Here is an 11,397-nt window from a genome sequence, read left to right on the forward strand (position 1 = left end):
GGAGGCGTTTCTTGGGGGCCGTTGAGCTGCTCCTTGGTGCAGGGTTTGGCCCAGGAGGGCTGGGGACTCAGCCCCTCGCCGGCCAAGCGGAGCCCGGGTGGGGTTTAGCCGCTCAGCACGGCCAGGTGCCGCGGCTTTAGGACGTCTCTGTCAGGTGTCATCCCCAAAACCCAGCTCCCAGGTCTGGGGGAACGTTGTTTTTTTCCCTTGACAGCAGTTGTGTCCCTGCCTGGGCCGGTTCTTCCAACACCCAGCGCGGGAGCGTTGCGGCACGGATCGCTTCGCTTTCCCGAAAGCCCAGCCCTCCTTCAGTCGGGTGTCAGCGAAGCAGCAGCTGTTTAATTGGTCATCAAACGCAAGCTTTGCAATCAATTCTTTTTGCGGCTCCTTTTCTTTGGGAAACAAGGACACACGGAGAAGAGAGGACATTTCGTGACTGAACGGCTGCTCCAGGCTGTGGGTTGCTGATCTGCTCCATCCACTGCAGCGGGAGCTGCTCGGGGCTGGGGCATCCATCACCTCCAGAAAGGGGGTGACAACCCTCCTGCCCCGCGCTGTACGTGTGCGATGCAGGGATCCGGCCTCACCAATGTCCCGTCTTACTTTAACTCATCCCCCTTCCCTTCCTCTCCTGCCGTTGTCTCAGATCTGAGATGAGAAGCACCCGTGCCCGCGTGGCCGCTGTGCCCGCGGGCTGTCGGCTGAGCTGGCTGAAACCCGGGGCCTGGCAGCATCCTCAGCCCGGCCCTGTCTCCAGGGCAGCCCCCCCAGCCCCGAGGCTTGGTGTGGGGGGCACAGCTCCTCTCTCCTGTGCTGCACCCCGGGAGCTGAGCAGCCCGGCACTGCTGAATTGATGACACGTGGGGTTTCGTGCCTGCTGGTGGCAACGTAGACCTCACAGCTCTGGCCACGGCGGGCGAGCGTGCACCCTTCTCGGCATGTGCCAGCGCCTGGATGGCTCCCGTGGCACCCGCTGGGTGTCAGGAGAGAGAGGGACGGGGAATAGGAATAGTGCGTGGAGGGATTCACCGGCAGCCGTGCAAGGAGGTGGAGGCAGAGCCGCTCTCGACACCGTGTTTCTGCTCGTGGGGTTCATGGATAACGGCGGTTCGGGGCTGCCAAGGCGTAGTGAACCTCGGGGGGAGTTAAGGTTGGGCAGGGGCTCTCCAATTCCTTCGCTCTTCCCGTGCATCTCGCACCCAGCCTACAGCATCACGGCCCGGGTCTTGCCTCCGGTGGGTGCATGGACCACGCGGAGGAGACCAGAATTATCCAAAGCCAAAACCAGGAGAGGAGAGCAAGTAAGAGTCACTAATGTCATTAGAGGAATTATGGAGAGGATTTGCCATAACAGATCAGACCATCAGTCCTTCAGGACCAACCTGCTGACTCTGGCAACGGCCGGTGTGGTCTGCATCAGGGGAAAGGCAAAAATCCCCCTCTAGTGTGGGGCAGTAATTCCCTCCTGACCCCTTTGGTGATCGGCTTATGCCCTGAAGCATGAGATTTGATTACCCTCTTAGACTTAGGAGGTTAATTCTTCTAGATGAGGCTCATGCACGGCAGTAGGGGAAGGTTTGGGGTTTCTGTCCCGGGTCATGGGGAGATGCACAGGGCGGGGGTAGCTGGTGCATTCGTGCCATGGGGCTGGTTAAATGGCAAATCGTCGCTTTTCTCTGCAAGAAGCAGGGGTGCCAAGACAGAGGGGTGCTCCCCCTGCCCCGCCCCTGTCTGCAGAGGGTCTTATCCCCTCATCTGAGAGGGGTGATTTGGTGTTTTGGGTTCTGCTTGGCTCTGCTCAGGTTGGTGGTTGATTTTGGGCAGGTAACCCCCTAGAACGGCAAAATCTCAGAATCATCTCGGTGGGAAAAGCCCTCGAAGATCATCAGGTCCCACCATTAACCTCACACTGACCCTTCTCCCTACACCATATCCCATGCTCTCCTTCACTGCTCAAGGGCAAAACCCAACCACGCTTGTTCCTGGTCTTCATGGCCAAGAGCTGCCCCCTTGCTTGCACGCCATGGCCTCACCCCGTTGCCTCTGATCTCAGTGGCCAGACGGGCTCGTGGCACCCAGCAAGGTGCTTTTTTGTCCCCGGCACCGGCGGCTGCAGAAACAACCTCCCTCGGCTGTTCCCTCTGTCTTGGCGGAGATGCCACGTGTTTTCCTCTCGAGGGCTCCGCGGGCTGCTTCAAGTGTGACTCAGAGCAGCGGGGACGTCTCGGTGGGGCACAGCGAGTCTCTGCTTGGGACGTGAGACCAGAAACGCTGCTGGCGAGGCGCCGGGAGCCCTGGGATGGTGTTAGTGCCTGTCCTGCCGCGGGCTGCAGCGGCAAAACCGCAGCTGGGTCCCGTCTGAAGCCGTGCGGTGCGGCGATGGCTGCGGCTGGGTGTTGGGTGGCCAAGGGATCCGGGATGCCACGGGGAAGGGGGAATTGCCAATGACACCAGCGCTGGCCCTCAAGTAATTTAATTTGTGTCAGAGCGTGCCGGCCCTGGGGCGGACGCGTGAGCGCTGGCACCGGCCGCCCCGGCGCGGCGCGAGCGGGAGCACGTGGCGGGGAGCGGCAGCGCGGGGTGCCCGCCCCGCGCTTCCCGGGGGATGAGGCGATTAGAACCGAATCTCGTTACTGGTTAATCACCTCTGGGAGATGGCGGGGAGGGGGTGGGCAGCCCCCTGCGCCGTGCACATCCCCGGGCTGCCCCTGCTCTGCCCTCGCACTGCGCGGGGCAGGGGGGGATGCGGCTCCGTCTCGAGGGGTGCTCGGCGCTGGGTGCGGGACCCCGGTGGGTGCATGCTGGGTGCTGCTGGCAATGCTCATCACGGCCGGGGTAAAGCTCCAGGTTAAGCTCTTTGGACGGTGACTGTAACACGGCTAACTCGAGCTGAGCGAAGGCAGCAGCCTGGTTCGCTCTCCTCCCTCAACGCTGCAAATTCAAGTGTTCAGCTGCAAAATCGATGCCATGGTGGAGGCCCTAAGTGGGGTCGAGCCCTCCTGTGCACGCACGTGGTGAGGAGCCGCTCGCAGCACCCAAGGGCATCTTCAGCTCATCTCCAGCCCTTCCCCGGGCTGCTGCTTCACCCCTGACATCAATACTTAAAGCGAAGCGGTCACCTCCCTGCCTTTTATTTTCCTTTTTTTATTTGCTGAGAGGGCACTGGCCAAGCATCACGCCTTTCCTATTTGGTTGCGGGGGGATGAGGGACCTCCAGCGCCCGGCTGTGCTGCAGCCGGGATGGAGACCCCCAAACCAGCTCCCTCCCCATGGCCCTGGGGCTCCTTCAGAGCGCTGCAGCGAGAGCTGAACGTGGGCTGGGAAACACAGCAGGAGGTTTTAGAGCAGCTTTTGGAGCCTGCACCCAGCTCTCTCCCTGTCCCTCCAGCAGCTCGCAAGGATGAGTCCAGCAAAAGAGGCCTCGTTGGGTGACAGATCTGGTGACAGCTCAAGGTGGGGCAGGTTGGGAGGACGGGGGACGCAGCCACGGCACGGTGACCCTGGGTGGGCAGGAGATGCAAAAAAAAAATACCCTGACAAGGTCACGGGGACAGCAGGAAGGAGGCAGGACCCAGCTGGGCCCCTGGTGGGGGGGGCTCAGGGTGCCTTTGGGAAGCGTGGGGAAGCAAGAGAGGGGTGTGGAGCAGCACCCTGACCTGCTTCGGGGTGGCTGAGCCCCCCAGCTCTGCAGCTCCCGGGGTCGGGTGCTCGCAGCGCTGCTGCAGCAAGCGAGGACGAGATCTCCGCTGCTTGAATATTCAACTTCAGAAAAAACCCAACAACCCGCAGCCCCCGGACAGATGGTAGCTCTGCTGGGGATTTTGCTGAAATTTATTTTCTCTTGATTTGGCAATATGTGATTTCCAACGCTGATAATCATCTTTGTGCTTGTGAAGTGTCTGCCTTTGGAGGATCCTAAAATAGGCGACAATGTGAACCAGTTGGAAGAGGGGGGTGAGAGAGGAGAGCTTGGGGTGGTTGTCCAGTTGGGGAAACTGAGGACAGAATATTCCCTCTGCCCTCCCCTTCCTTTTTTCTCTTCCTCCAGTTGCTCTTCCCAGTGTTCTCCGGGAGCTGTCGGGTCCGTGGCAGCGTGGACACGGCTCCTGACCACCTCTCCTTGCTTTCAGGTGACCTTCACCAAGCGCAAGTTCGGCTTGATGAAGAAAGCCTACGAGCTGAGCGTCCTGTGCGACTGCGAGATCGCCCTGATCATCTTCAACCACTCCAACAAGCTCTTCCAGTATGCCAGCACCGACATGGACAAGGTGCTGCTCAAGTACACCGAGTACAACGAGCCCCACGAGAGCCGGACCAACGCAGACATCATCGAGGTGAGGCCTTTGCTGTTGTGGTGGAGCCAGGGACGGGTCTGGCACCGCAGCTGGATGCAGGAGGTCGGTGTAGGGTGGGGATGGGCACGACCAGATCTCCCACCCGCAGTACTGGCCTGATTTTGCTTCTTCTGTGATCCAGCCTACAAAAATACTCAGTTCTGGTTTGGTAGAGTTTGAAGCTGTCTCGAGTTATGTGTTGACTTACTGCCATAAAATTGAGGCACAGGTTTGCTTTGTGGGACTTTCCCGTGGTCCAGGCAAACCCTGGGATGGTTTTGGAGGCATCTCTTGGGGCAGCTGCACTGGGATGCCTTGGTGCAACTGGTGACATTGCCCCTGGCCGTTGTTCCAGACACATGGGGCTGTGAGGGCCCCAGCAGCTAAATCACTGAGTAATTCAGGTTGGGACGGACCTTTGGGTGCCTCTGGTCCAACCCCTGCTCAAAGCACGGCCAACCTCACAGGTAGGTCAGTTGCTCAAGGCTTCTCTGGCTGCAGTTTTTGGCTCTCTGAGGCTGGTGAGTCCAGTCTGACCAACCTCAGCACTGCCAAGGGCCCCGTGTCCACACCGGCATCGCAGGAGATGCTTGGCCACCATTTGCCGTTGGTTGACCCTCTCCACCACTTTGTCCTCATCCCTGGTGCTGGCAGAGCATTGCCAGGCTCCAGCACAGGGCATTTGGCTCACAGGAGGGGGCCAGCAGCATCTCGGCCATCGGTTGCCTCCTCTGCCCTGGCTGGGAGCCGCTCAGTTGATGCTTTTCAGCGTGTGGGCATCTGCCTTCACACCTGGGCACATTCCAGCAGGTGAAAGGCTTGGCTGGGTAATTCCTGACATTGCAGGTGGGCAGAAATCAACACCCGCGGAGCCGTTGGGGGGTGAGCGGAGCAGCACGGCCCCGCGGAGGGCCCTGGGGGGGCCGGAGGCAGCCGCTCTGGTCAGACGGAGCACGGCGCGAGGCTTCGCCGCTTCAAAGCGCTGCTGGAGGAATCGGCTTCCCCCGCCGCTCGGGCTGCGAATCCTTCCAGTGCATCTTGGGCAGCAGTCTCAGGCTTTGATTTCATGGAGAAGGAAGGAAAAAAAAAAAAGAAACCAACCTACCTCCTAAATCGTGCTGCTTTTTTCTTCCTTTTTTTTTTTTTCCCCCCCTCCGTGAAAAGTGTCTTTCTGAAAGGTTTTCACCTCATCATCCGCCCCGTTCCCACCGATCTTCTGCTGCAGCAGACGTGGGTTGAGCCACGGCCAAGCATCCAGCAGCACCTCCCTGCCCTTGCCGGGCTTTGGAGACTGTTCTGCCAGCGCACGGTTGAGTACAGCCCTTAGAAATGGTTCAGAAATGTCCTTTTTGGCCCGTTTGAGCCAGGTGGTGCCCAGCCACCGTGAAAACACCAGGGTTTTGCAGGCATGGTTCCCTGCTGTGCTAGTCAGCACGGCCTCACCCAGCCTCTCCGGGATGCTCAGACTGCGGCGCTCGCAGCGTCGAACAGATTTGTCTTGGCCTAAAAATACTGTAAACATTTTGGGCAGCGTTCTCTGTTCCCTTATGGTCCAAGATGCAAACACTCCCAAGCCGACAAGTTACACACAGTCCTTGGCACCCAAAGAAATACTGTGTTTGCACCACATGAAAAGCTGGAGCTGCATCCAAAGCCGAGGAGAGGAACATCGGGAGCGGAAGGATATTGGGGGATGGCAAGAAAAAGAGCCCAAACACGCCGGGTCTCGCCGGCAAAGCAGCCTCAGAGCAAAACCCACTGGGCTCAGGCGGGTTTTGAGGCCGCTTGAGCATCCCTCCCCACCCTCCTTTTGTCTTGGAGTAGGCTTAGGGCTGTTCTGAGATTTTTACTCTTTTCTCTCCCAAATCCCTCCCCTAGGAGAGCGTTCCTGCTCTGGGGCAGGTTTCCATCTCCTCCCTAACCATGTCCCCTCACCAGGTCAGGTACCACCAGCCGGGCTTTGTCCCCATCGTGCACAGACCCAGTTTATCTCGTATTTCTTGGTGGCTCCCAGTTGAACTTGTCTCCTCCAGGAGCATCTTTGCATCCTCAGATCTTCCCCAGCATCAAGAATTTATAGAGCCGTGAAGGCCCAGGCTGTGAATTTGCTACCAAATCTGAATTTAGGTGGATTTTAAGGGGCTGCTGCCTGCATCTCCTTTCCCTGTCACTGGTGGCCCCTTTCAACCAGAGGATGCAACCTGGATTCTGGCAGCATCTCAGAAAGGCTGAGGAGCAACTGGGACCTGGGTGAATCGAGGCAGAAGCCTCTTGATTTCCTTTTTTTGGTGGAGGGGAAGCAAGTGGGGGCTCCAGAGGCTCAGCTGAGGCAGGGTCTCCCCTCCCGGCCAGGGTGGGGGGCTCCTGGGGCCAAAGGCTCTGTTACCACCAGCTCCAGGTGGTACAAATTTTGGTCATGCTATGTTTTAAAACAACAGAAAGTATGAGATATCCCCCCCTCCCTTTTTTTTTTTTTTTTTGGTGGGGACACCCCATCACGTGCTGCATGGGGATGCCCTTGAGGGGTTTATCCCCCTGGATATTTATCAAGAGGCAGAGCTGCTCAGGGGTGAATGCACCCGGCCCTGGTTCAAGAGGGGTTCAACACCCCGGCTGCCTTTTTTTGGGACCATCCCCTGCGGGGGCAGCTCCGTGTTTCAGCTGTCGGGGGCCGGCAGCAGCCGTCAGGAGTGGGATTCAGCCACGCAACCCCTGCGGCTCCCTCCGTGCCTGGCCAAGTCCTGCCCATTACAAGCTTTTAAGTCTGAGAAAATCTCTCGTAATGCAGAGAGGGGGTTTTCCTTAATCAGGCGGGGGACAGCTGAGGCCCCCAGACAGGCACGCTGGGTGCCACGTGCGCGCCCGGGCTGGGATCACGCCGGCTTTGCTCCTCGCTGTCGCTTCTCGTTTCCTCGCAGCCCGGCTGATGTGCCAGCTTCTGATGAGGGACTTGGGCAAGAGCAGAGCTAGCCGGGCACGGGGATGCTCCAGAGCCAGTTGAAGTCACACAGAAATCTCTTTTCTTGCCTGAATGTCCTGGGGGTGGTGGTGGTGGTGTCATTTTCCCTAATTCTCCTTCCTGGGGTTGTCGTTCCCCAGGGTGTATAAAATCAGGCATTTTGCAGGATGCTGGGGAGGTGGCGTAGTGCAGAGGCAGCTGCCGGTGCCACGTCCTCATTCTCATCCTCATTCTCATCCTCATTCTCATCCTCACCCTCACCCTCATCCAGACTTCCCCAACGCCTGGGGTGGTTGAGTCTCCCTCCTCTAAGGGAAGTCGATCACATCCTGGTCGAGCATCGTTTCCTCTCACATGTTCTGCGTTTCCTGCTGCTCTCTCACCCTTTTTGGGTTGGAAATCTGCTCCTGTACCAGCTGGGATCACGGGAGCAGGAGCGTTGCCTGGAATAACGGGATCTGCAGCAGATCCTGCCATGGGGGGACTCCCAGTAGAGTGGGGGGACCTGAGGGAGATGGGCCAATGATGAGTTTTTGTTCTGTTTTTTTTTTTTTTTACCATGTGAAGTTCTCACTCTGATTTTCTCCTCTGAAAGTTTTCTGCTGTGAAGGAATTGATTTTTAATCTTCATATGAAAAATAGTCGTGTTCCACTGGATGCAACTCAGTGACAAAAAGGTTTCATGCCTCTCTGCACCTTCTGTTTTTCCCCTGGAAAAGGGAATGAGGAGGAACGAGGAGGAAAACTCTTCTCTAAAAGACCTTGCAGAGATCCTGAAAACAGGGATCGTGGGGTTTGATTCTCGCTCCAGCAGGATTGTTTTCCTTTTACATCACCTTGTCAAAAAGCAGAAAACGTGGGACGCACATCTTTTTGTCCAAAAAAATGAAAAAAAACAGCAGCCAGCACTGGTATGGCTGGAAATGGCATTTTGTTGTCCCCAACCCTTTTTTTTTTGGGCAGAAATTGCTGCGAGCTGTGCTCCTGTGGCTCGTGTCCTGCTGCAGCTCGGGCCTCAGTCACCCAGAGCTGGTGCTTCCCATCCCACCACGCTGCAGACGGTCCCTTTCCTGGGCCAGTTCTGGAGCCTGTCCCTGGTCCCTTCTTCCCCTCCCTGCCCGCAGCTCCCGCAGCACCCGGGAAGGGTTTTCCCCCTCCGTGAACAACCACCTCGATGCTTCCTGGTGCTGCCGGCGGGTTCCTTACGGGAGCAGCTGCCTCTCACGGCTCGGGATGCTGTGAGCTGAGCTTGGCAGGGAGGTGTGGGTCTCCAAGATAAGTTATGACTAATTTTACCAAGTTAGTGGCCGAGAGGAGGGAAGAAACCAAAGCAACAGCTGCTGTCTAAGTTGAGGCTGTATTAGACACCAAATATATTAGACCCCCAGAGGAGAAACAGCTTGGGAAATGCGGAGAGGGGAGATGTGATGAGCTGCTTGGAGGGGGTTTCATGGGTCTGGGTGAACAGAGCTGCGTTCACCTCATTTCTTCACGTTCCTCGACAGAGTTGTTAAGGGAACAACCCCCCCCTGCCCCCCGGGATGGTTTCATGTGGACTTAGAAATGGCAAAATGCTGTGGCCGGTGGTGTCTGCCCGTTGCTCTTCCCTGCACTATCTTTGGGCAGTCAATATGGTGCAGAGCCAGGGGAGTTGGAAGATGCTTAAAAATCTCCCGGGTCGCTTCATTGCTGCAAATTTTAGAAAGGAGAAGGATGTTGTTGTTTGGCTGAAACCTCTTGAAAATTCAGTTGTGAGGTTCCCGTCTTCGAGGGTGCTGGGGGACGGAGGTTGTTCGTTCGACTCTGCGACTCCTGAACCCACTGGCAGCCTCTGGCAGAGGAGAGGAGCTCCCAGGGACATGAGGGATTACTGTCACGTTTCCCGACTGGGGATGGGAGAGCAAAGGCAAGAAATCCAGTTACTGTCCCTGCAAAGAGAACTGCTGCAAGGTGGGCACAGCCCCCTATTAGACACTGGAGAGTCTCCCTTCGCACGCACCCAAAGGAAACCCAGCTTCATCCCTTCCACTGCTCATGGAACAACATTTTCCATTTTGCTTCTGAAAGAGGAGGAAAAAGCTGCTTTTTTTTTTTTTTTTTTAAAGAAGGGCTCAACTTTCCATCTACAGGCTGCATCGGTGAAACAAAAGGTTTCGGGAAAAAAAAAATCCGCAAAGTGCAGTTTCCAAAAAAAAAAGAGAAAGAAGGCAAAGCCATTCTTTCCCCACAGGCAGCACCCGCTCCTTTTTTTGGCTCATTCTAAAAACAAACAAGGACACGTATAAAAATAGCAAAATAGTAGGGAAAAATCCTCAGGAACCTGCAGAAAAAACCCCTGGGGTCCTCCCAAGAACTCGGATTCCCACTACCCCTCTCTATAAAGAGACAATAAGTAACATGAATGAGGGTGCTAGGAGTTATGATTAGGTAATTAGCTAATAATTATTAGGTAGCAGGAGTGATTGGTGACACCAAACGGGGCTTCAGATGCCACCGTGGCCAGGAGCGAGCCAGAGCCGTGGCTGGGGGATGAAATCGCCGTCACGAGCGTTAAACTGAAAATTGAAAATTGAAAATTGAATTGAAAATACTACAGAAAGCTTCAGCTGGAAGGAAAACGGCTTTGGTGCTTGTGGCTTAAGCGTTGCCACCCGGTGCAAGCGTCCGCCAAGGAAGAGCTGCGGGAAGAGGCGGCGGATGCTGAGCAAATCCCCCCCCCTCAACCGCGGCGTTTCCAGCCCTTCCGGAGACGTTTCTGATTTTTATCCACTCCAGGAAAAATTCCCACGCGAGCTCCGTGTTTCCCAGAGCTCGCAGGTAGATGTCGAACCACTCCAGGGTACGTTTTGGCCTCAAAATAGAGATATTTATTACTGTTTAGGAAGACAGAGGAGAATCGTCAAGGCTCGTGGGTTTTTTTGTTTTGTTTTTTTTTTTTCCCCCTGCTGAATTTGGCATGAAAAGAGATCAAGACTTCCAGGAAATTCTGTAGCTTTGACTTCTAAAAAAAAAAAAAAAAATTGGCAAGTGATGGTTCCATAATAACGCCTAATTGCTTTTGGTATTTTGAAAATAGAATGATTAAATGTGCATGTGCAACGCAATCTGCAGATTGGTTACGGAGCACGAAAGAGGAACTTTGGGGGTTTTCACCATGCCCTGCGCACAGCCCCAGCCTGTGATTACCGGGTTCCTCTTAACGAAGGGGGAGATGTCACCTCATTAACTCTCTGCAAGCTGCTGCCCGCGTGTTGTCACCGTGTCCCCCACCCTGTGTCACCCCCCAGCTGCCTCCAGCACCCGCAGTGGGACCTTTGTTTGGTAAATGCCACCCAACTGTTTTTGCCCAGAGGGCAAGAATTTTTTTTTTAATTATTATTTTGAATTTTTTAATTATTATTATTATTATTATTTTGATTTTAATTTTCCTATTTGTAAGAAGGTTTTTTCCCTATTTTTAGCGGGAGAGCAGATATCATTAAGGTTTGTTTCCCCTCCTTGTCGTTGTAGTAATTGTAGGTGACGAATGTGTCTGAGCTGGTACGGGGCCAAATTCAGCTCTGGCGTAAACAGATCCTTTGAAAGCAAAGTAGTTTCTCTCCATCCATCCATCCCCATGTTGTAATTCCTAAATTAGAGACACTCTGGCGTCGAAACCCAAGGGCCTGATCCTGACTCTTTAACCCCATTGAGGTCAACGACATCTTGGGGCAAAGGTATAAATTTCTGCAAGGAGAAATTCCGTGTCTTTATGATCCCGGGGGATGTTTTGGGGGAGACGTGCCCATCTCAGGCAGCTGCCCGTGTTGTCCATCCCCACTCCCAGATCTCAAACTCTCCCGGTTGTGTTTTCAGACGTTAAGAAAGAAAGGTTTTAACGGCTGTGACAGCCCGGAGCCCGACGGCGATGACTCGATAGACCAGAGCCCCTTGATGGAGGATAAATATCGTAAAGGCAGCGAGGATCTGGATATCCTGTTCAAGCGATACGGTGTAAGTACCTGCCCCTTGGCCGGAAAACCTTCATTATATGTTCTTTTTTTTTTGTTTTGTTTTTCTTCTGTTCGATTTCCCTCCAACCTCATCCCCTGATCCCTCCCCAAC

General features: G+C 55.3%; 1 protein-coding gene across 1 annotated transcript in view; it reads left to right on the top strand.

Annotated features, from left to right (window-relative positions):
* Nucleotides 1–938: 938 nt before the first annotated feature.
* The window catches only part of LOC113488640 (myocyte-specific enhancer factor 2D-like), a gene marked incomplete at its 3' end in the record, with an annotated part of 29,877 nt that continues 19,418 nt past the window's right edge, over nt 939–11,397 (top strand). Inside the window, exons 1-3 of the mRNA XM_026863921.1 lie at nt 939–1,301; nt 4,131–4,334; nt 11,149–11,286. Coding sequence (XP_026719722.1) covers nt 939–1,301; nt 4,131–4,334; nt 11,149–11,286 — 705 coding nt within the window. The remainder of the gene's footprint in view (nt 1,302–4,130; nt 4,335–11,148; nt 11,287–11,397) is intronic.

Source organism: Athene cunicularia (genome assembly GCF_003259725.1).
Source record: "Athene cunicularia isolate RWA chromosome 25 unlocalized genomic scaffold, athCun1 chr25_part1, whole genome shotgun sequence".
Classification (NCBI taxonomy): domain Eukaryota; kingdom Metazoa; phylum Chordata; class Aves; order Strigiformes; family Strigidae; genus Athene; species Athene cunicularia.